Source organism: Echinops telfairi, unplaced genomic scaffold, assembly GCF_000313985.2.
Source record: "Echinops telfairi isolate 266 unplaced genomic scaffold, ASM31398v2 ScPeMD7_21;HRSCAF=78, whole genome shotgun sequence".
NCBI classification, from domain to species: Eukaryota; Metazoa; Chordata; class Mammalia; order Afrosoricida; family Tenrecidae; genus Echinops; species Echinops telfairi.
In genome coordinates, this window is record NW_022103918.1 from 8,957,386 (window position 1) to 8,982,075 (window position 24,690).

At 39.3% G+C, this 24,690-nt stretch overlaps 1 protein-coding gene and 1 pseudogene across 7 annotated transcripts in view; one reads left to right on the forward strand and one right to left on the reverse strand.

The window, feature by feature from the left end:
• C2CD5 (C2 calcium dependent domain containing 5) overlaps positions 1-14,966 on the reverse strand; it is a 102,512-nt gene extending 87,546 nt beyond the window's left edge. For all 7 annotated transcript variants that reach the window (XM_045288415.1, XM_045288410.1, XM_045288417.1 and 4 more), the window contains exons 1-5: positions 14,835-14,966; positions 8,006-8,092; positions 4,528-4,699; positions 1,930-2,025; positions 614-769 (exon numbers count right to left, since the gene is read on the reverse strand). In XM_045288415.1, the coding sequence (XP_045144350.1) occupies positions 614-769; positions 1,930-2,025; positions 4,528-4,699; positions 8,006-8,092; positions 14,835-14,924 (601 nt within the window). In that variant the 5' untranslated portion in view covers positions 14,925-14,966. The remainder of the gene's footprint in view (positions 1-613; positions 770-1,929; positions 2,026-4,527; positions 4,700-8,005; positions 8,093-14,834) is intronic.
• A 7,276-nt stretch (positions 14,967-22,242) lies between these two features.
• LOC105978369 lies at positions 22,243-22,612 on the forward strand (annotated as a pseudogene).
• Positions 22,613-24,690: the final 2,078 nt, after the last annotated feature.

Below are 24,690 nucleotides of genomic sequence, written 5' to 3' on the forward strand. Positions count from 1 at the left end.
ATGCACTTTACACAATTGATGTGTGTATGGATTGTGATAAGAGTTGTATGAGACCCTAATAAAATGATTCTTTAAAAAGTAAAATAACTATTGAAAAGTGTCATTAAGAAAAAGCTAACTATAAATGAGAATCTCAAATGTCACTTTATGTTACGTATAGCATCTATCAAGTCATTTCCTTGAGATCATGTTTATTATGCACTACGCCCTCTCTTTCCACATAATTTCAAAATCAGCATTTCCTAAACAGGTTATCATATAACAATTACTTATTAGGTCCCTTCTATGTGCACAAATAAAAAGTGTGCTGTGCTTGATTAAGTTTAAGAAATACGGAGTTAAAGTTAAAAAGCTGACTAACTGCAAAAGCATTCAGCTCTTAACATATTAAAATCACCAAGGCACAGAAATGTTGGTTTTCTAAACATACTAAATAGATAGTTCTTTATTCGTAGTGTTTATTAACACAAACTAGAAGAGCTCCACACACAAAAAAAAAACACAGAAAAAAGATGTTCTAAAGAAAAATTATTAAAATTAAATCAACAAAAGCATTTCCAAATCCTCTAAAGAGCATTAAATCAATTTGTCATGACGTTACTTTTTGTCATACCTGACATTAAAGAAATGAGTCTCTGCCTGGCCTCATTTGATGCCCTTGGTGTGCGAATTCGATCAATCCATTGATATTCAGGGTCTTCATTGACCACGAGTTCTTCTACAAATCCATGAATTATCACGGCTCTATAGCACTTTGGAATAGATGTTGCTGTTAAAACATATTAACTATTATGTATCCATTCATTGTTAGGTTTGAATCCAAATTTTTATTTAAATGTACATGTAAGGACTAGTTTTGGAGGTATGTATTTTGCTACGGTAATCTTAAAACAATTATAGTAAGTCCCCTCAAACAATGTTTTAGGATGCTCTTTATTCTTGGAAATAGTAATTTTCTTTCATGAGTTCTTTCATCATTCTCATGTAAATAAATGTAAACTGTATTTTTATGATTTAGGTATTTATAGGCTCTACTGCATAGCACTCATTGCAAAATTTTAAAAATCAGGATAAATCCCCTTAGGTGATTATTATAAGAGGAGTAGAGGGCAGATAGAGGATATAAAAATCTGTAATTATGCTAATCCCTTTGGAGAACTTCTGAACACTCTATCCGACAGCCTACATCAAACTATTCACTTTCTGACACAGCCTGGCATAAACAGCCCTGCAGTTTCTAATAATTCCTGGTCATAAAGTTAACTGGTTCAAGGTTCACTGACTCAATAGAACCATTTAAAGTATAGAACATTTAATGACATAGGATTGAAATAAGACCTGAGCAGATTCAAAAAGGGAAAACCTTGAAAATACCTCCATCAATCTTGTCTCACAAAATAGACACTCAAAATACCTTGGGCAATCAAGAGAATGGTGACCTATTCGACTTGCTCCTCTTCAACATGTGGTTTTTAAAATAAAATTGGAGACTTGGAGCTAAGTCAGCAATTGGGAGGTTTTCCATTTTTACTAATGCAGGTTTTACTAATACTGAGTTGGACAGATTTGCCCAATTCAGACTCATATTGCTCTGAATTCTCTGGTCTCCACATCTGTAGAAACCTCTGAAATTTTGGATACAGCATGATGCTTGCTATAGTGTTCTGTTCTATCCTTCACTGGCCCATATCAAGAGTAACATTGTAACACATTGTAACACAAATTTCTATGACCTTGCAAAACTTAGTACAATTTATTCTCAAATCAGACAAACATTCCCCAGGGCAAAAATAATAACTTCTAAAAAATAAACAATGTGTCCTTTTATATTAAGCCAAAGTTATATAGCTGTTCTACTAGTCTTTGAGTTCCCATAATTAGCAATTATTACATTTCCTATTAAAGGATGAATAAAATATATTTACTTACTACAAAAGAATTTGACTCCACATGAAGATTGCCTAAATCGGTTTAAATCATTAAAGAGGTCTACTTTGACAACTACATTGATTTCCCCACGAATACCTAAAAAAACAAAAAACAAAAATAGTTTCTATCTTCATAAAATAATGTACAATGAAATAATCAAGCAAATAAATCCAAACTACTGCTATTAATATAATTTTAAACTCAACAGAGATGCTAACTTTATTTTCTAATTTCATTCTAAGTAGTTTGTTCCTTTGTTACATTTTTGAAGTAGATTTGTGTCTATTAGATATTGAATAATTTTCATTTTTATCACAGGCTTCCACTTAATTCAGAACGAAGCCCCATTTAAATTACGATATTTGTGGGTCATTTTAAAGATAAACGATAGGTGGCCAAACAGATAAGGTTGTAAATGTAGTGTCTCACACTGTTCGCATCAACCCCATTAGGCAGTCTACAGAGTATTGTCACATATTCCCGTTTTAATAAAAGTTAAATAGTGTGTGCAGTTTATTTATTATGCAGTTTCATCTATTATGAAAAACAGTTAATAAATGGCAGAAATGGGGTTTAACATCAGATTGTTAGGATTCCAGAGTTTATGCTTATAATAATGAATACAAAGCTGAGATTTAAAACAAAAGCAGTTTTATTCATTTCAATGAACGTAAGTTAAAGGTACAAGATTCCCCAAGAATTAAGCATTTTCAGAGCATGCTCTCATAAATAAGACTAGCAAACACCTATATCTAAACATTTGCTAAATATTTTCACATGACGATCCTGACTTTACATCAAATTTATACTTACAAGGGAAGACCTAAGAAAAGTTATTTGTTAACACCTCCACTGAAATAATGACAAATAATGTTCTAAACAAAGCACTCAGAAACATAATAAACTATGTTGCTGTGGTGTGCCTTTGCACTGATTCCGACTCCTAGCAACTTTACAGAATGTAGTAGAACTACTCCAGTGTTCCCTAAGGGAACAGATCACCTGGTCTTTTTGCCGGCAGTCAATGATGGGTTCACATTGTCGGCCCTTTGTGGTTAGTAGCCAAGGGTTTACTCACTGCCCTACCATGTTTAATATGAAATGTTTACAAAAGGTACTCATTCATACAGCTACTACCTTTAACTAAAGCCCAATTAATTCCTCAGAGACCCTTTTTATTGACAATATACAGTTTGACTACATGTATACTATAGGGGAAAAATGAATAAAAGCAAAGAAAAAACTAAGATAAGGATCCCAAAATAAAACTCTCCAGGAATAAAAATGTTATTAGGTAACTGCCATTTTCTCCAATGAGAGCACACGTGTGGGGCTTCAATACGTTGGTGGAAAAAAATCCCACTCCCTTTTGACTTCACTTTTCCAACTTTGTCAAGCACTCGTTTAGCAAATTTTTTGGTTTTAAACCAATGTGAACGCATTTTAAGATGTTTTACATCCTGAATTCTGTTATTCATAAGATAATATGCACAGTTCTACATGCCAAGGTCAGTATCAGGGGGTGGGGAATGTTCAGCCTGCAAGCCATCTAAGGCCCACAAAATCATCAAAAAACCAGCTAGCATCACACACCTCACCTAAGTAAAGCAGTTCCAGCGATAACATTAGATATGAATTAACTGAATGTTTGACCAAATATAGCAGGCTACTTTTTAAGTTGAAAATTATGCATGGCCTTGATGATGTTATAAAAACCCAAATGCCTCTTGGCAGACAAAAGGTTCCCTATCCCTGGCCGATATACCACATATACTTATGTGTAAGCCGAGTTTTTCAGCACATTTTTAATGCAGTTTTTGTGGTAAAATTAGGTGTCTCGGCTGATATTCGGGTTGGCTTATACTCGAGTACATATGGTATTTCTTACTTAAGTACAAACTTTTTTCTTCTTACCATTATAAATACTAGCAAATAATACTAGAATGAAAGATCCTGTAGGTACCATATATACTCGTGTATAAGCTGAGTTTTTTCAGCAATTTTTACGCAGTTTTTGTGGTAAAATTAGGTGCCTCAACTGATATTCAGGTCAGCTTGTACTCGAGTATACATATGGTAAGCCTCAGCAACTATCTTATTTTCTCTTAGAAAACTCAGAAAGGAATTGCTAGGTCAAAAAAGTAAAATTGGAGGAAAAAGAAAGGCTAGAGCAGGGGTTCTCAACCTTCCTAATGCCGCAACCCTTTAATAGAGTACAGTTCATCATGTTGGGGTGACCCCCAACCATAAAATTATTTTCGTTGCTACTTCATCACTGTAATTTTGCTACTGTTATGAATCAGGCGACCCCTGTGAAAGGGTTGCTCGGCCCCCAAAGGGGTCACAAAACACAGATTGAGAACCGCTGGGCCAGAGGGAAAAGCCTCTAACAATTAAGAATGGGTCCATTTGCTAATCTACAGAGACCTTATATGTGTAAGCTAGCAGTTTTCAAATGGTTTAATGGCAAGACTCCCTTTGCAAATTTTTTTTCTGCTACATATTGTTGATCTCAGTAACTTTTATGACAGGTAGCATATACTATTTACAGAAAAAATTTTAACTTGGGATCTCATATCTTAAAATATTGTTCCTTACCATGTATAGTGTCATAAATTGGGAACCATCCTGAGATGACCGTCGCAGCTTCACTATAGAGCAGAGGGTCAATGTCAATGTACACTTTACCAATGGCATCATTTGCACTGTAAGTGTCATGGTCAAGGACTGTGATCTGGAGAGGTTCATCTTGTAAATCTTCATCATCCACCTAAAAATATACCTTAAAATTAAATCCTATCACTTAAAAGATTCAATATAACATACACATGTAACAAATGAAAGTGACTCACGTTTCTGAAAAATAATCTTATAGATCAGTCTCCAAGCACAAATATAGAAATTAACACACACACACACACACACACACACACACACACACACACACGCCTGTACCTTCTTCCATACATAAGATGCTGTATTTCTAAAGGGGAAAAAATATATAGTTTACGTTTAGGCCAAAAATAGGGTAATTTAAACATATTTCAAAAGATGAATTTAGCTACTTTTCCTACACATGACCCTCTATTTCTCTATTCTATTTACAGTATCAAGCAAAAATGCTCAAGGGCTGTCCTAAAAGAGTACACCCACACTAACGACCATAAAGATGTCGATAACCCCAGTGTCGACACCAGAAATTCTACGGACAATTTTAGAGAAAAAAACTTTAAGTAAAACTAGCTTATTTTTTGTAAGAAAAGTACAGGCACTGTCTCAACCACTGGGATTATATGAAGAACAAGAAAGAAAGGGGATAAAAGCTGTCTCCCACTCTGGCTGCTATCCTCTGATACCATAGTATTCTGTACTTTGTCAAGACCCACCATAAAATATTCTTGCTAAAATAGAATACAATATTCCAGATAATAATAAAATTAAAGATATCCAAAGCTACCTAAACCCACTGCTATGAAGTGGGTCTGGCATATGCCGATCATATAGAACAGGTAGAACTACTCCACAGGATTTCTGAGACTGCAAATCTTTATAGAAGCAATGGCCTCCTCTTTCTTGCATGGAGTGGCTGATGGGTCCAAACTGCCGACTTTTTGGTTAGCAGCCCAATGTTGAACCCACGCTGTACCACCAGGACTCCAAGACTAGGTCAGAATACAAAATATATAAATATTATTTCCTATGACTAAAATACTATGTTTAAACGAGCTGAACTGATTTCACTGTCAACGTGCCATAATGTGAATTCAGATTAATTTTGTAATTGATTAAAATTTATCATCCTTAAACATGCTTTGGTCAAGTATTATCTCTATAATCCTCATAATCTAGTTAATTTTCAATATTTAAATATTAAGAAATATGCCTTTCCTTGTTTCCTATAAAATTTCTTATAAATTATTTGCTAACAACCAAGCCAGTGAGGATTATTTTGAGTATTAAAGTACACAAAGGAATTATTATTGGTATCACTGATGTGATTTGTAGTTTTGTTTAAAAAGGGGTACATAATTAAAATTACTGACATAACCTGCACAGAGAAAACATACACACTCAGAAAGAACTCTATTACAGAGTGGATTCTGACTCATAGCAACCCTATAAGATAGAATGAAAATGCCCTTTTGGATTTCTGAGACTTTAAATCTTTCCAGAAATAGAGAGCCTCATATTCTGACTAAGGAGCGGATGGTAGCTTCAAATTGTTGATCTTGTCATAACCAGACCAACATGTACCCCACGATGCCACCAAAGACAGGAAACAAACCCAGTGCTTTCTGGCCAATCTCAATTCCTAACAACCCTATACAGTGCCATCTTTCTAAAAGGAGAAAGTCTTATCTTTCTTCCAGAGTGGCTGGTGAGTTTGAATGGCTTAATCCACTGTGCCACCTTTAACTTACCCAAGGCACATCACTTACAATTTATGGGCAAAATCATGCAACATTTTGAACTTACATTAAAATACATCTGAGGGTAAAGTACAAACGTGGGGGACAAGTTAAACATAACAAGGACAGCAAAATTTAGACAATGGTTAAAGGCAGGTGGTAGGCTGCAACCCACTACATGGTCTCTCAAGTAGTTAAAATAAAATAATTACTTTGAATCTCTCATCAGTTGACTCATGTACTGTCCAATGGCTCTTCTAATACTACAGCAGTGAAAACCCAGCAGGCTGTTGAGCTCCACTGGTTTCTACCTTTCACAGGGTGCAGCTCTACCACTCTCCTCTTGCTCGCTTTAGTGTAAAATATTTTGAGTTTTCATTCTTTGGCAATTTTGTGCCATATCCACACTTACAGAGGTTTTGCTGCATGTTATTTATGAATCTTTCTTCCAAAGACCTCTCTCCAACTTCTAACTACATTAATAACACTCTCTACGTACCCTTCATTTAAGAATTAATTCACTCATCTAAGACTATCATCTAATTCGTGGTGTAGCTATATATCCCTTACCCTAACATTATAGGGCTCTGTGCCAAATAAGTACTTAAAAACAATTCTTAAAATAGTAAGGGATTTCAAAAAGTTGGTGAAAAAATTCCATTATCTTTTCATTTCATTTTTTCATGAACTTTTTTAAGCTCCCTTATATATGGAAAGCAAATAAGAGGCACATAGAAATTTAAAATTAATAGCAGTGAATATTGAATATATTAAATAACCAATTCCAAATCATAAAGTATTACAAATTAGCAAAAATATTTTTGTAATTTTAAGTTGTAAACTATCCCAGAAATAAAACGTAATTATAACATAGGGTCAATCCACATACATTCAAAAAGTGCCAACATTTATAGGGCAATTCTAATCAAAGGGGGGGAAATATTGTCAGGAATTCCAAATTCTCATGGAAAACAAACTTTCTGGAGCCAGTGAGGTTAGATGAACCCCAAAACTATTTCCCTGAGCAAATATTTAAACCATAAAACTATCCCGTGAAGTCACACTTAAACCAAACAATGAAACTAAAACAACCTCACTGACATCAATCAATGTTGACTCATACGCAAACCCCCTCTGTGGGTTTCCGAGACGACAGCTTTTTATGGGAGCAGAAAGCCCAGTCTTTCTCCTGAGAAGCAGCTGGTGGTTTCCAACTACCCAACATTGGGATTGCAGCCCAACACATCACCACTACACCTCCTCAGGGTTTCCTGAGCTGAATTAGTGAGGATGCGAGCATTTTGCTTCTTTAGGTAAGCATATGCAAGCGATGGCACAACTCTAATGCACAGCACAGTGCGGCTCCGTCACAACGGTCACAAGGGGTAAAACCTGACTTGATGGCAGTATGTTCTGAATACCAAAGGAAACTTTACGTACGTCTTCTAAGAGTGGCAGACATGTTTTCTTTTCATACACCAATTCTTCCTTTTCTTGTCAAAATTTTCCCCCCCCAAAAAAAGGTTGCATAACTTGAATACAATCAATGTTATTTAACTGTACTGGTAAAACTTGTTGAACAGTCAATCTTGGTAGTGTGTGTTTTCTGCATATTTTCAGAAAATTTTTTAATAATTTTTGTTTAAGGCCAACATTCAAGAACTTACCTCAAATTTAAACCATTCAGAGTTCCACTGAGGGTTAAGTGACTTATGATAGACATCTGTTTTAAAAGTCGTATTTCCAAATTTTACCTAAAACAACAAAAAAAGCGAAATATATCCAAAATATTTCCCAAAAATATCCAAAATATGAAGGTAAATTTTAATAATGATTCATTATGGAGTGAGGAAACACAACTACGCCCTGAGATAAATGGGAAAGGGCAAGGAATGGGTCCAGATCAGCTTATTGAATCCACCTGGAATAAGGTTCACCCACTGTTCTGCTCTACCTCTACAGAGAAATTAAAATTTTAATTATGACAGCAAGGAGAAAGGAATCACCAAACATGAATTCACAAGAAATAGGAAATTCAAGAGGAAGTAAAATAAAACCAGCAGATTAAAAAAAAAATCTAGCTGATCTTACCATCTCCACAAGGGAAGTTAGAACTAGACCCCATTAATACAAGAACTGAGTATTATTTCCTTTTAATTTTGACCTTCCCTTTATTTTTTCGTTCCTTACCTGAGCATACAGTGTAAGCAATAAACCATTATCCTTTAATGGTTTTATGTTCCTATCTTTAGGGACAGGAAGAGCCTAGGTGGGGACAATATCTTTTCTCAAAACCAATCTTGGTCAACAGTGAAACATGAATATTCAAAAACAAAAAATAAATAAATAAGGAAAAGACTAAGGAACAAAGCACATTAAATCTCTGGGAGTTGCTTTCAACCAAGAATGGTAAGCGCAAACCCTCAGATTGGACTTGGCAAATGGTCAAGATGCTCAAGACCCAAATAACTAGACATCTACTTCCTAGCTTTCCTAAATTAGATCACCTCCAGGGCTTACCCGAATTCCTTCAGTAACCCCACCAATCCTATTTCCTAACCACAAAATTCACTAAAGGTTATGTCCTGTATTACAACACCCAACAGAGTGTTATGCGATTGTTGGATTAAGTTCCTGCTTTCTTTTTGATCTACAATCTTACTTTTGGTATGAGAATACCTGCTGGTATCTCTTCTTAGGCCATCCAGGAATTCTCCTAGATTCTAAAACAGCAATGATTGTTCCTTTTTCTAGGTATGTTGTCCTTCAATTTTGGATTGATCAAGGATGGTACTAATCATTTAGTGCCTGGATAGTTTGATTGGAGAGTCAGACAAGTTTTCAATTACATCAAAATAATCATTTCTCCCATGGTAAAATAAAATATGATCAAGTCAAAAGATAATAAACTAAGAAAAAAAAACTACTTGCCAAATATCTCACAAAGCTAATTTTCCTAAATATAAAACATAAGAAAAAAAGATACAGAGAAACAAAGATCAATTCATAAAAAAATTCATTATGAATTCATAAAACTAAAAAAAATCCTTGCCAAAGGATCAAAGGGTTTGAAAACACGCTTGACTAACAAGGCATGCTCTTACTTTGTTAGTGGGAGCATGCACTACAACAATCTCTACAGAAAGCAGTTTAACAGCATATATCAAAATCTTAAATGGCTATACTTTTAAACAGCCCTTAAGTGGTGCTACCAGTTAGTGCACTTGACTGCTAACGGAAAGGTTGGAGGTTTGAGTCTACCCAGATGTGCCTCAGAGAAAAGGTAAGGCAATCTAATTCTGAAGAATCAGCCACTGAAAATTCTATGAAGCACATTCTACTCGACACACAAGGGGTGGCCACAAGTCAGAGGAGACTCGCTGGCACCTAGTCTGCCTTTTGGTCACTGTGTTGGAATTTATCATACAGAGGTGTGCAGGGGTAAATATACGAAGCAAGCAACATATACAGTAGAAAAGTACGAGAAACAATAGAGCCTTCATGTTAGAATTGATTTTAAATTAAGTATGGCAATGCCATACAATGTTATCCTTGTTGTATACTGTCCAGCCGATTCTGACTCACTGTAACCCTGTAGGACAGAGTGCAACTTTCAGTAAGGAATCTAAGTCTGCAATCTCTCTGGAAGCAGACTGTCACACGTTTCTCATGCGCAGCAGCTGTTCGATTTGAACCAGGGCTTTGAACCAAATCATCAAACCAATTCATCATGGCCACTGAAGCGAAACCAGAACAGACCCTTATGCTGCAATGATAACTGGATCAGGAGAAAATCATTGGTTGACACCCAGCTAGAGTGTAATCTTCCTCCTAAAAAATAAAGGCAGCTCTCGCAGTGACTCTCTGCTGAGGATCGAAAATCATTGGGCCTTCCCAAAGATGGCAGTTGCCTGCAGTCACTTTTAATTGGCATGACTCCTGGCAGCCCTGGGAATAATCCAATCTCCTGCATCAGGCTCCTAAAGGGCTCACAATGCCTCTTCCAAGTCTCCCATTGACTTTGACCTGTAATTTTTCCAGTTATCATTCCAGAATCCCCATCATTTACAAATTAGTCTTTCTGATTTCCCTGTGTTAGCCATGACTAAATCAGCTCAAACTGCTTGAAGCTATGAATCAAATTGCTAGCCTTATCAGTTAGCAGTCAACTTAACTACTGTGCCATTGTGAATGCTTAAATCCGTACAACACAGTGCTAAGATAAAAAACAAAACAGCTCTCCAGCCCTGATACAGAACAACATGCAAAATGCCTATTTCTAGATCAAGGCAAATTTTGTGGTATTTTTATGGAGGAAACATGTTATGAGGCATACAATATATGCCTGTATATACACAGATGACTTCTAGAGAGATACCTAACAAACTGTAACAACAGTGGTTGCTAAAGAGAACAGGATGACTATGCTGCATTTCTGTATGCAAAGTATCTAGGATATAATTATTGTTTATCCAAAATTGCTTTCTTTGAAGTAAAATGTTGCTAGGATTTATAAAGCCATTCAAATACCAAATGTTTAAGGGCTTTGGCTCAACTTTCAAAACTAACCTATCATTTTTTCTTAACTATTAATTCAGAACATTCTTAATTTTCTTCCCACTAAGCAGTTGTGTTATACAGTGCCTTTTTTTTTTTTCTAGTTGGGGGTTAGGATCTAAGCAAAGGAGAGTGAACTTTCCATTGTAAATATATGAAGGATCTGCTCCTCCCCAAATTGTATTAAACAAATAAGCCAAAATCAAATTTTAAAAGGAAAATGGCTAGGGTGTTGATTTTACTAAGATTATGATGATCTCACCTCTACTAAGAAAAGAATCAAATTTCATTCAGTATTAACTTAATTAAAAGGGGATTTTATTACTCAGCAACTAAGTGAATGTCTGGACACAATGAAATGTTATGATGTTCTTTCGTAAAGGCATTACCTTTCCCCACTTAGGAGCTAAGTTACCTAGAGAATGCTAGTTAGACTTCCTCTGAACAGGAGAGTGTTGCTATCATTACATGAGGTAACAGGTATGCAAACAGCAAATGCTTGGTACACAGAAGATAATCACTCATTATTACCATTATTTTTTACAAATGGTCCCACTCAGGAAGCACTCACAGAACCAAACACACTAGTGGGTTGTAATAGTTAGCACGTACACACAGAAAGTATATCGTACACATTATTTGCACAAAAATCTGGTAATTTCCTTTTTGCTCCTTGTTCCCTCAAAGCCACCTGAACTCACAAAAAAATGGAAATATACTTTAAGCAAACAGTTTACAAAGTTTGTAAAATGGGATATTATTTTCAGTGATGTTTCCCTTACATGAGACTCCGTCTCATTCACCCGTGGGTTCCTCTAAGAATAATCATCTCTCAATACCTATGATAATCTTTAAATACTAGATGGCCCTCACTGGTGTCTAAATGCCTCTTATCATATATTAAAGAAATTCTCTTAACCAATAAAATCAGGACCAGTACTTGAACAGTAGCTAAAATTACTTAGAGAATCATTTTAAAATGATAAAAACCATGAGATATTGTTTTAGAATAAAATAAGGAAGCAACATTCTTTCCTCAGCCTCATCATCTAAGGTTACACCTTCTCTTTGTGCAGATCCACTGGTTGGCATTTCCTGTCACCTTTCAACTATGAGACACAAAGATAAGTCTTCTAGTGCAGCTTCAGCATCATAAGCCAGAACTGATTCGGTGGCAACTAACATCTCCCCTGGGTTTTCTTGTTTTTGTTTTGTTTGGGGGGAGGGGGGTTGTGCATAAAACACACTTATGAAGTATCACCTGTGATTTCTGGTTTGGGTTTCTTTAATGTGGGATGGAACCTAAAACCACTTGTCAACAAACAGAGCTTAGATCGTAAACTTTTTAGAATCATTTCTCCATCTAACTCAAGAGTAATTCTAAAGGACTGCTTGCATTAAGGCTTCACAGAGCATGAATCATTTCCACATTCATTCCACTCATTTAGATAACGCTTAAATAAATTACATAAGGAAACAAAAATAAATAGAGTTGGCACTGACAGGTTTGGGAATAAACACAACTGCTTCTGGGTAAAGCCTATCAGCTAACTGATGGGGGAGTCCGGGGGCAGTCTCATGATGCAGAGCCATCAGAGAACAGGTTTGGTGGGAGGGGCACAGAGCCCTGGTGGCTGCAGCACGGCACTCAGGGAAGTTGGTTAAGAGAGCTTCTACTATGTGGCCATCTCCGTTAGTTTTCAGGCCACTGGGAGATCTGGATCCCCCTTTGCAGTTGTTAGCTGCCAGGGAGCTGGTCTCCGCATCTTGGTGATCTCATGCACATCAGATCGAAATGCTGCTAGGACCTAGGTCATGCAATGATCGGTTTCAGGTCTAACCAATGTGATGGATGCACAGGGTTTTCACTGGCTGGTTTTCAGAAGTCGACTCTCGGGCTTTTCTTTCCGGTCTTAGTCTCAAAACTGCCGAAACCTGTGTCAGCATCAGAGCAACCCAAAAGCCTCCACTAACAAACAGTTGCACATGAGCTGCTGCATTGGCTGAAAACTGAATTTCAATATCCCACATAGAAATCGTGAATTCCACTACAGAACCACCAATACCTTTATGGACCCCTGCACCTCGCCAAATTTATTTCCTACTTCTATTCAACAATAATCCTCCCTTCGGTTTACATACATATCCTTCCTTTACCTTTTACCAAATTTGTCCTATTCTAAAATCCCTTTTTCCTCTCAGCCTACCTAAATGATATCATCCTTAAAGCTCAGCAGAGATTTCTCATGCCTGCATTATGTCAGGCTTCATCATCTCCCTCTTCTATGAGATGATATACTAGAATTTACAGCCTGCACCACATAAATTAGCCCTTTGATAGATTCTAATCCTTCATTACTTTTCCTGCATTAATTTAGCCCTTTCTGCTGAATTCCTATTAGCACATAACTATATTCTAATATTGTGCATTAAAAATGAAAACCTATGTACTCACCAGATAGCACACTATTCCTATTTTATAACCATATTTATTAAGACAAGGTGTTTCTAAATCACAAAACTACTCACTACAGTATAGGATTTCCATTCTCATTGCTACTGGCAAGATCAGTAAGAACCTCTATGTTATTCAATCCAACGATTTGTGTCTTCTCTTACTTCTCAGTCCCATTTGACAATGAAGAGCTTCTTCTCCTCTCTGGAAATCCTCCTCTCCTGCCTTCTGTGTCATTGCTTTCCCAATGTCTCTCACACCAAGTGGACTATCAACATGTTTCCTTTCCAAAGGTCTCTTCTTCTAATAAGCCTCTTTATGTCAGGTTTCCTCACAAATATCTCCCTCTTCTATGCCGAGGTTTGCAAACGGGACAGAAGGGCGTTTTTAAGGCAAACACTAGTAGTAGCATCTAGTGAAGGACCAGGGTGCTAGCTAGCAATCCTGCAACCAAGAGTAAGCCTCTAGCCTGTCCATGTCTTGACTTTTAAATTCCCCCAAAAGAGTTACATGGGTACAAAACCTACTTAGAGCCTGTTTTATACATAAAACATGTCTAAGGGGTTCCTAATACATGTGATTTTCAAGATATACAACTACCATGTAAATCAAGGAAACTTCAGATTAAGAATTACCATGACAAAAAACAACAACAAAAAAGAATTACTAAAAAAAAAAAAGAATTACTATGAAAATATTTGGAAAGAAACTGTGGTAATTTAGAGAAGCTATAGAGAACCTTGGGGATATTTGACTTGGAGCTGAAATCAGGCTGTCTATTATTTCGACTCTAGGCATGAAGAGCCCAAATAAATATTGCTCTAATACGCTGGTTCATCACGTCAATTTTGACCATTTTTACTTGGCCTCTTCCAGACTCTCGAGTCTAGGTTATTATTTTCCAAGCCCTAGGCTTGTGCTAATTTACATGAGTTTTAAAGTAATCACTAGATTTTAAAAAGCAATTTTCCAATTTTAATCCGCAGCACTTAATTGACTTCCTACCCTCAGGCATTAAATTATCCAGCAACAGTTCATCAGACCAACCAGTCTATACAAGAGCAGGAAGTGTCCCAGCGGTGCTTTAGAACTTGCGCTGATGATTCAGATAATGTTGCGCTGTCGCTCGGATTGGGGTGTGTGTGTGTGGGGGGGGTGTTTCTGTGGTCGCGCGGCCACGCCCTAGGAGCTCCAGACTGGCAGGTGGCCTGTTACATGAGAGTCCGGACATCAGGGTCACCCCATCACGCAGGGCTTCTAGAAACAGCCTCCGGGCGCGGAGTGCGGCGCTGACACCTGCGGGCCGCGCACGCATCGCACGGGCTGCAGTCGCGGCGGCAAGCCCTCGCGAAAGGGTTGGGCAGCAGCAGGAGGGCAGTCCAGAAGGGACCAGGCTGAGGACCAGCTGGGGGCTGAGATGGGACGAGACGGAGGCACGGGGCTTGGCGCTCCCTATGTTCGGGGGGACAGGACCTTGCACCAACCTCCACGAAGGCATCAGTCAGGTCACTAGCTCGGTCCATCACTGGCAAATGGCGCCCGGCCACGATTTTCACCTTCAGCTTGCCCGGCATCTTCCCGACGTCGGCCTCGCCCGAGGCGCCCGCAGAAACCAACAAGCGAGTCTGCGCCGAGCGTTGGGCCGGGCGGGGGCAGGGCGGGAGCGCGCGGGGGCGCGCGGGAGCCGGACCGCGGAGGCGCCGGCGGCGCCGCTCACGCGCGGAGAAGAGCGAGCGTCCCGCGGGGGCGCCGAGACCTCATTGCGGACAGGCAGCCGGAGGAGAGAGCCCGGTGGGTTTCCGTGACCCTGCCCCCCAGGACCGGGAGGGAAGGCAAAAGCCGGTCAACATCTCGTTGGTCCTCGGCAGCCCCTACATGTGTTTCTCCTCCCCTCAAACATGGCGGCTCCCGGGGCGTTGAGGCGGCATCGATAATTCGGCGCTCCGCCCACTTCTCCCGGAGAAATTAAATTCGCGGTGGAAAGATAAAGGGGGCGGGGCGGACTTCAAGGAAGCGGGAGGGTAGGGTGATGGGTCGAGTACTGAATCATCCACCGAGCCGGATCGCCGGGCTAGCGCTGTCCTGGTTCCAAAGGGCGAAATCGGCCCCTTTCGCCAGGCGCTGCTCCGGGTGTGCGTGCCGATCGCCGCTGCTCCAGCTGGAAGCGCCCCATTTCGGGAGCCCGCTGAGAAGCCCCCGCGGGAGAGACGTGCCGGAGAAGCATTCTTCACTCGGCATGAACAGCCCGTGACTGGTTCGTGGAGACCGTTTAGCTGGTTGCTCCCCTGGAAGCAACGGGGATGCGGGTGAATGTGCATGTGGTAGTTTTTTTGTTAAATGAACAAGAAGTATGAGGGGCATCTCAATTAGTGGAATAAGTATTGTTTCGTTACACCGAGACACACCAGAAGCTAACAGAAATCTCTCCATGCCAAATATCAAAAACAACAGGCACTCCACATTAACAAAGTCAGCCTTTACAATTTTCGTGGATATAATAGACCACTAGCTTAATGGCACCCACTGCCTCGGGGCTGATTCTGACTTAAAGTGACTCTATAGGACATGGTAGAATTGTTCCCTAGGGTTTCAAAGGTTGTAGGGAACCAACTGCCAACTCTCCCATAGAGAAGCTTGTAGATTAGAACTGCCCACCAATGCTTAATCCGCTGCACCACCAGGGTAGATCCAAACCCACCCCTCCCCCCAAAAAAACAAACTCACTGTTAGCAAGTCAACTCTGACTCCCAGCATTGGTGGGTTGGAACTACTGACCTTCCAGTTAGCAGCCCAACAGTTCACCAGGGCTCCTTTCTGGGTTAATCAGGAACAGAAAATTTCTAAATGGTGGACAGTTTGTTAACTTCAAAAATACTCAAAGGGGTGGATTAAACATTCCAGGTTAAAAAAAAAAAATTCTAGGTAGTAGTGATCTAGAATTATTCTTTTAGGGCAAAAAGTGCATTCTGCAGAAGGCTTTTGTTCTCACGAGTGGGAAACTGAACTTTTCCACAGAAAAAAGTGAAATCACTTCCCCAGACTAAAACTCCAGAAGATAAAGTGTTGATTTTTTTCAACTTGAGACACCTTTCTCAATTCAAACCATAACAAAGGCCATAGTGACCATGCGACTTTTCTCAGAAGCACTGGCAGCTTTGGGGGGAGTTCTGACTCTGCCCTAAAAATATCCTTGCCTTACTCTGAAGACTCTCTCAGACTGTTTGTTTTGCTTTGGTAGTAGGGTTGAAATAGTGTTTTTCCCCTCTGAAATCAAAATTTCCCCATATCCCTACTTCATTTTCTAAAAGACATTTTTTTAAACCGCAGGCATAAAAACATTAGAAAGCTGAAGTTTAGCAACAATTTTAATCGAAAACAATACATTGTAGTACAAGATGTTGCAATGTAAAAAATATTTGCAAATTGCACAATTAGAGGTTAATAATTTTTGCCTCCTAATTAGTAGGCAGTAAGTTACTTGTTCATACATAACCTGTTACCTCAGGCTTCATCAACAGGAGATTATAATTAAGATACTTCCTGAAGACTTTTTTCAATACAATTAAGAATTGACTTAAGTTTAACTTTCCTAATAATACTGGTTTGTTTTAATTAGTGCAGGGGCTAATGCTGACTTTCCTGACAGATCTATCATAAGGATCTGAATCCTGATTGCTTTCTGTAGCTTTCAGACACTATGACTGTGCATTTTAGATTCTGCAATAATAATAAGTGGCCTCAAAATCAATAAACCCAGTACTGAATGTATTTTCCTTCCCCCTCCCCACAGGTGCAACAACAGAGCAAGAACAAAACACAAAAATCTTGGTCCTCTTTCAGTGTGTTCCCTATTTGAAACAGGAGCAACATCAACTACCTAATCAATTGCTCAAACGGAAATTTGGTACACTAGGTTAGACCTCGGGGCCTGGTCTAAAGTTAAACCCCTATATTCAGTTCAGTTACTGGCTTTGAATTATTCCTAAAGCAAATTCAGCTGTGTGGAGGACAAACCTGAGATAAGTGGGCAGTTAGATTCTTCTCCCCATCTCTGTTCCCTTGTATCTTATGAAGGCATGCCTAAAGCTCAGTAGGCCTAATGGCTATGTTGAGTAAAACGCACTCAGGGTTAGGTTACTGATGTGGAGCACATTGCTTTTCACCAGTGTCCAAGAATGCACTCAGCCACATCACCCAGGAGTAATGTGCAGATTCTAGGCACTTGGGTTTCTTATTAGACCAGCATCAGGACAAGCTCCTCTTATTCTAGTTGTGCCTGTTTTTATCTACTTAAAGCCTCTTTCAAAAACTCTAGCCAGAGCCAACAGTTATCCTTGACTCTTGCACACCACACCTGACCCCACATTAATTAATCAGCAAATCCTAATATTTATAGCCACTGAAGATCTCTCAAACTCATCTACTTTCCTTCACTGAGCACTGATCATCCCTCTTCCATGCTTGCTCCTCCCTAATCTAGTCATCATAAGTGGTTCAAGAGGTCGTTTTAAAAAAGCAAACTTTAGTACTTCTTTGGGAAGATATCAAACTCAGAAAAACAAAACCAAGATACATAGTACCTTACATGTTGTTTCCAAGACTATGGAAGCCTACAGCTTCAGCTGTGTCTCACAGAGCAGCTGATGGGTTTGGACCACTGACCTTGTAGTTAGTAGCCTAACATCTAAATCATTGCACTACCACAGAGTAAGTAAAATTGCCTAATGTCAGAAGAAACTTTCTAAAAGTTTTACTATTATATATGTATACATATATATATGAAAGACAAGGGGTAAATAAATATATCGTAGTATTATAAAGCCTCAGGAAGTTAACAGCAAATGTGATTTAAAGGTTAGTGGTATAATGATTAATCATGTATCAATTAGGCTAGAAATGACAATTAGGCTGAGCAAATGATTATGTGATGGACTGCTAATTGAGAGGCTGGTAGTGTGAATTAGCACAACAGCTTTGCAGGAGAAAGCTGATAATCTGCTCCCACAAAGTTTACAGCCAAAAAAACAGAGTATGTAACAGAGCTGCTCAGTCACATATGGGATTCCATGAGTAAGAATCCACGCCATGGACCCTAACAACAACATGTTGTCTAGTTGTTCAATTAAGCGCTAGTCTAGATGTTGCTCTAAAAGTATTTACATGTAATTAACATTTAAATTGGTTGCCCTGAAGTTCAGCAGATTACCCTCCATAATTTAGAAGGGCTTTATCCAACCAGTTAAAGGCTATAAGAGTAAAAACTGAGGTTTACCAAGGGATAAGAAAGGCGTGGCCTACAGAAATATTCATTCATCTTAGCTATTAATAACTTATCTTTTTCAGCCCACATCTTTTATGTGATGAAAATTAACTAGGGTGGCAGGGATTTCTTGGTGAAGTAGAGGATTGCTTTGCCCTATGGAATACATTTTAGTAGGGGAGAACTTGCACTAAATAAGTAAACGAATACTTTAACTTCACACAAGTCCAGGTACCATAAAGAATAATTATTGGTGACGTTAAGTGTTGTCCAGTCAGTTCTGACTCAGAGAAATCCTACAGTAGTCCCTCCCTACAGTAGTCCCTACAGTAGTCCCTCAGAGGGACTACTGTAACTAGGACAACCCGACATTAAGACTGAGGAGGTGACCTTTGCAGAGGGAGAGTCGGTGAGAAATGCAAGGGTGTCCAGGGAAGAGGGAGAGGGAAGAAATCTGCTTCTCCAAACCAACCCGCTCATGTTTCCGTTGTAGTCCACCAACTTTGTTTCACATACCATGAAACTTATTTAATAAGCATGAAGAAATAAAAACATTATCGTTCGGATAAATTGACCATTTTAGCATCATGAAATGCCTTGCTAGTGATACTTTTGCCTTAATACATATTTAATTTACATTAATATAACCAGGTAAGCTTTCCTTTGGTCAGTATCCCCATAGTGTATATTTTTTCTACCCCTTTTCTCAACTTTTCTTTGTATAAATTCTGCTTAATCTGTCCTCCCCACCCCCATATAAGTTCCATGAAGTCAGAGAGTTTTGCCTGTTGGAGTCACTAATGTTTTCCCTAGAACAATGCCTTTCTCAGTGTAACACTCAGAAAATATATATTTGTTGGACGCATGATAGCATGCGATGCTAGTTTCCAAGAAAGACGAGATCTCGTCTGATCTGGTAGTTCTGTAATGTGTCACTCAGCAAGCTGCATGGTTGCTGTTGCTCTCAGGTGCCATGAAGTCAATTCTAGCCCGTCGCGGTTATATGTACAATACTATGAAACTGCCCAGTTCAACACCGTCCTCACAATTGTTATGTTTGAGCCCACTGTTGTCGTGACTGTGTCAATCCATATCCTTCAGGGTCGTCCTTTTTCCCCTGCTGACCCTCTACCAAGCATGATGTCCTTTCCCAGGGACTAGTCTCTCCTGATCACATATCCTTAGTGGGTGGGATAAAATCTTGTCATCCTCTCTTCCCAGGAACATTCCAGCTGTACTTCTTCCAAGACAGATTTGTTTGATTTCTCACAGTCCAAGTTACTATTCTTTGCCAAAACCATAATTCAAATGAATCAATTTCTTCAGTTTCCTTTATTCATGGTCCAGCTTTTACATGGATGTGAGAGCATTGAAAATACTATGACTTGGGTCACACCTTGCTCTTCAACACTTTAAAGGGAGGTCTTGTACAACAGATTTTCCTTTTGTAACTGCTTTCAGATGGATTCACTCAGCATGCCTTGGATGAGTTTTACAACCTTGACTCAACGCTCCCCTCAGCCCATGCTGTGGAGTGTGACAAGGCATTTCCTCCCCTGCTGGCCTCTTACTTGGGGTCTCAAGTATATAATGGACCCTGTGATTTGTGTATAGAAAGGAACAGATGGGCCGACATTTGGTACACACTCTCCCGCTTTCCTTCCTGTTCGTGTATATTAAAATGTTTTACTATGTTTTGGTGATCATATTTTCGATGACACATGCAGAAGGCCTGAAATTATTCAAAATAATAACAGCAACAGAAAACAAACTTGGTTGTGTCTGGAGAAAAGTAATAAGGAAAGAATAATGGGTAGCACAAGCCTACATTTGTTGGCAATCGGTTTGTTTTTGATTTTTTGATGGTCCCTGTTGTTACGAAGTGATCTAGACTTTATCTGGTATTATCTTTCCCATTTCTAGAAGAAACCATGCAGTGTCTCCCTTGTTGCTCTTGTTCCTCTCGTATGAAATGTTCCTTCACTGCCATTAAGTTCTACTCGACATTTCATACTTGAGTTCCATCACTCGAGTATGAAATGTAGCCCCCTCATTGCCATTAAGTCGATTCCAACTCATAGGGACCATATAGGACAAAGTAGAACTTCCTCTGTGAGTTTCTGAGACTGTAACCCTTTATGGGAGGAGAAACCTTGCAATTGGCAATGGAATGCATAACCAGTACATCACCAGCGCTCCAGCCCATCTCTCCCTGCCTACCCAAATTCTGCCCAAATCTTGCTACCTTCTTTGACATCAATTACTATTGCTTTATACATTACACAAAATGAAAGATATAGACCATGAGCTCCAGGAAGATGCAATTTGAGGGAATGAATGAAACATCTACACCTGAAAACTGACTATAATAAATGACTACATACAGGTGTTCACTGAATGATTTGTACAGTAAATTCTAAAAGAGTTCTAAAATATCTGAGAAAAAAATCCAATATAGAAGATAGAATTTAAAGTACACACTTTTGGATTAGTAAGATGTATTGTTTTTATTAAGTGGCATCAAGTCGATCCCAACTCACAGAGACCGTATGTGCAAAAGAATGAAACAGCACCCGGCCCTGTGCCATCCTCATAATTGCTGTTATGCCAGATCCCACCAATGCAGCCACTCATCAAAAAACAAAAACAAACCAACTGCCAAAAAAACTCACCATCTTTGCTTCTAAGGAACATTCTAGCTGTATTTCTGTTCTCTCGTGGTCTCTGCATCTGGTCTGCCTTTGCTTTGTCCCTTGGTCTCTATGCCGCAGGCTCAGCTCCCACACCTCAAACTGAGATTGGGAGTGTGTTCCACTGGTGACTCTCTTTCTCATGGTCCTTGGATCTTTCTCTGTGCTTCTGAAATAGCTCCTATAAACAAAGAAATAGCTTTGATGCGGATGTGTTGTTTATCCTTCAGCAGACCATATCCAAGAAAACAAAGGGTGATGACTTACTTCATTCCCTCTAAGGTGGGGACATAGAATACATTGCACCTTAATCCTGTTCATTAGCATAGCAGAGAACTCCCTTCAAAATGGGATTATAAACCATAGGCATAGAGGTTATAATGTATAATACATCCCATAAGGGATTGTAGCTATAAGGTTCATATTCTTTTACTATAGCTCAATGACCTTGAGTATATCCTACCTGAATTTATAGACCATCTCAAGAATAAATTCAACACTGAACACTAAAGAGACAAGACAATATGAGTTGTGGTGTGATATCAAAGACACCATATATGAAGAAACAAATACATTTTTTGATTTTAAAGGGAGAGGACCTAGCCTCTCAGAAGGCCAGCAACAGTCTCCTTGCAGCTATGAATGGCTCATGGATGGGTTGTGGCCTATATGAAATCCAAGGCACAAGGGTGTTGCAAAGGGCAGGAATGAGTCATAAGCTTACCCTTGGAGGCAGGGAGCACTTATTGGAAGCTCTCGAACAAAGAGAGGCGAGTGTGCTTCTTTGATGTGGACTTGGTTGACAACTCACCTAGAAGGCTGCTTGTTTGAATGCAAGCCTTTAATACCACAGACACTAGTCCAATTTATAGTCGGGCACCTTCTGCTTTCTTCACCACACTTTGCTGTAGCACCCTTTTCTCCAGTGATCTCTTCATGAAGATGGAGCAGATAAAAAGAGCAACCAAACGGTTTACCAATGATTGTACATTTCTGAAGAAAACTCTGACCATGACAGTTATATCAGAGAAGTTAATGTTATTTAATAGACTTAAATGATTCTCAAGAAAACAAAAACTGTTGATAGCAGTCTTTCTAAAGAAGAGGAGCCATGGGTGACTAGGGCAGCCCTGTCCCCTCTCAGTCTGCAGGAAGCTGATGCTCAGACAGTGCAGCTCAAGCCAATGTCGGCCCAAAGTGGCCTGCAGAGACTAGACTTGCAGATTACGTTATCGACACAAGCAGTCAAGAAACTGAAAGGAGAAAGCAAGATGAAGACATTCCCTCGGCAACTTCCTTCTCTCACAGTTAGAGGGTTGCTGAGCCTGCTTCTCACGTGGATTAAGAAACGGCTGGGCCATAAAGAAACGACTATGCAAAAGTGGACATCTTTAGCTCACAGTTTAGTATTTCTGCCTACTGCCATTGCCCTGAAGTGATCCATTCCATCTGACTTTCCTTTATTTTACGTCTTACTCTGGCATGAGAGCAAAACTGTATCTTTAAAGCTTATCACTTTTGTAGGTGGTGGTATTTTTCAGACTAGCTTGTATAAACACAGGTTAGCATAAAGTATCAGATTATTTACATATTCAAGATCAAAGCCATCTATCTCCTGAAGAAATTCTATGTCAAAAAATGTGGTAGCTTTTTAGGTGATGCTGAATGTGATGTGTGTTTATAACTTAAGTGCTACCTATATGTAATTCCATATGTAGGACATTCTGTAATAATATAAAGAACCAAATTTTGTCCCTTGTTTTGTAAAAATAAACTCCAAAAGTCTAAATGAGAAAATAAACTTATGTTTTCACAAGAAATAAAAAGAAGGAAAGAAAAGGCTAAAATATATATCCGAGGATATGGCAGATTTTAAGTCAACGAACCTGTGTGAAAGTGTAGGGGTGGAAGCCAGCCTGTCAATCTAGTCACAGCCTGATTATGACTCCTTGAAGATGTAGCTTTTTTATAAGACAGGAATCATCTCTGCCTGCCCCTTCACCACCCTGCCTGCTTGCTGGAACTCTGTATCTGCCTGCAGGGGCAGCGTCATGTAGGCCACTGGGAGCCAACCTGAGACTTCTGGCACCCTACCATGGTCCCACAGACTTTGGATCCACGTGACTGCACCCACTGGCCTGTGATCAATCTGTTCCCCACTTTGTCTTTCTATGTCATCAGCCTGAAGCTATGTGAGTTGGAAAGGGGCTCTGGCTAGAAAGTACTGTACAACTTTGCCTCTGTTCCTTCAAGAGAGTGGTTACTCTCAGCTCTGAATCAGTGAAACCACGTTACCTGACGAATGGCAAGAAATCCAGTCCCTCAGCTCCCTCGGCCTCACTCAACCCCCTTAACTCCCAGCCAGAGTCTGCCTAACCCCATGTTTGCATGTCCAAGAACACAAGTGGGTGTAGCCACTAGACCCTGGGTGCTGGTTTCAACTAAACTTCAGCCCGTGTGCCTTCAGAACATTCCTGTAACCACATAGGTCTTCCAACAGCACACACAGACAAAATTTAGAGCCTCACCATCTTTTTTTCTTGTTTTACCCTTTTAAAAAATAACCTGTAATATTTTTACAATTCCTTCTTAATTAGTACTACCTTCTCTTTTTTTAAATAAAAAATTTTTAACTATTTTTATGTTTCTTAAATCAGTAATATTCTCATCACCCAGCAAGCACCTCATTTAGACCTCCCTAAGCCATTCAGAGAAACAGCTTGCCCCCTGGGACTGCCCTTTCTTGAGATGGCCCCCTCTACTGGGCCATCTCAATAAAAGGTGCCCAAGTCTTCTACCTCCTGCCCAGGTCTTACTCAGAGACCACTGCCTCTTAAAAGACATGAGCCTCACCCTTTCCACACAGCCTCAGACTGCCCTGCAAAACTTTTCAATCTCCCAAAGAGCAAGAGCTCTCACCCTTCCTGTCCTGCTGCCGCACTTGACCCCTTGCCTTCAGGTCAGCACCCAGCCTAAGCCTAGTCCAGCCAATCCAACTACCCAGCCAGCTGGAGTCATTGCCACTGCACACTAATTCCAAATGCTCAAGTGACCCAAGCTATGTGAATTTATAGCCCAGGTCCTGAACTCACCTTGGCTTCCTACCCTTATCCTGGAAACACATTTTTATCTTGCTGCAGTGCTACTGGACAGAGCTTAGGCCCCAAACAAACAGCTATAGCGCTTCCTTTATTCTCTCTCTCCAGTTCCTTTTCTTTAAAATGAAAGAAAAAAAGCACTATATCGTTTCTTTTCAATTAGTATTCCCCTTTCATTCTGTTAAGAAAAAAATAATTTTCTTGTTTTTTTTTCTTTTTTTGCTATTTTATGAACCTAAATTAGCACTACTTTTTTATCTTTCTTCTATTAATTTTCCTTTAGTTCTTTTTC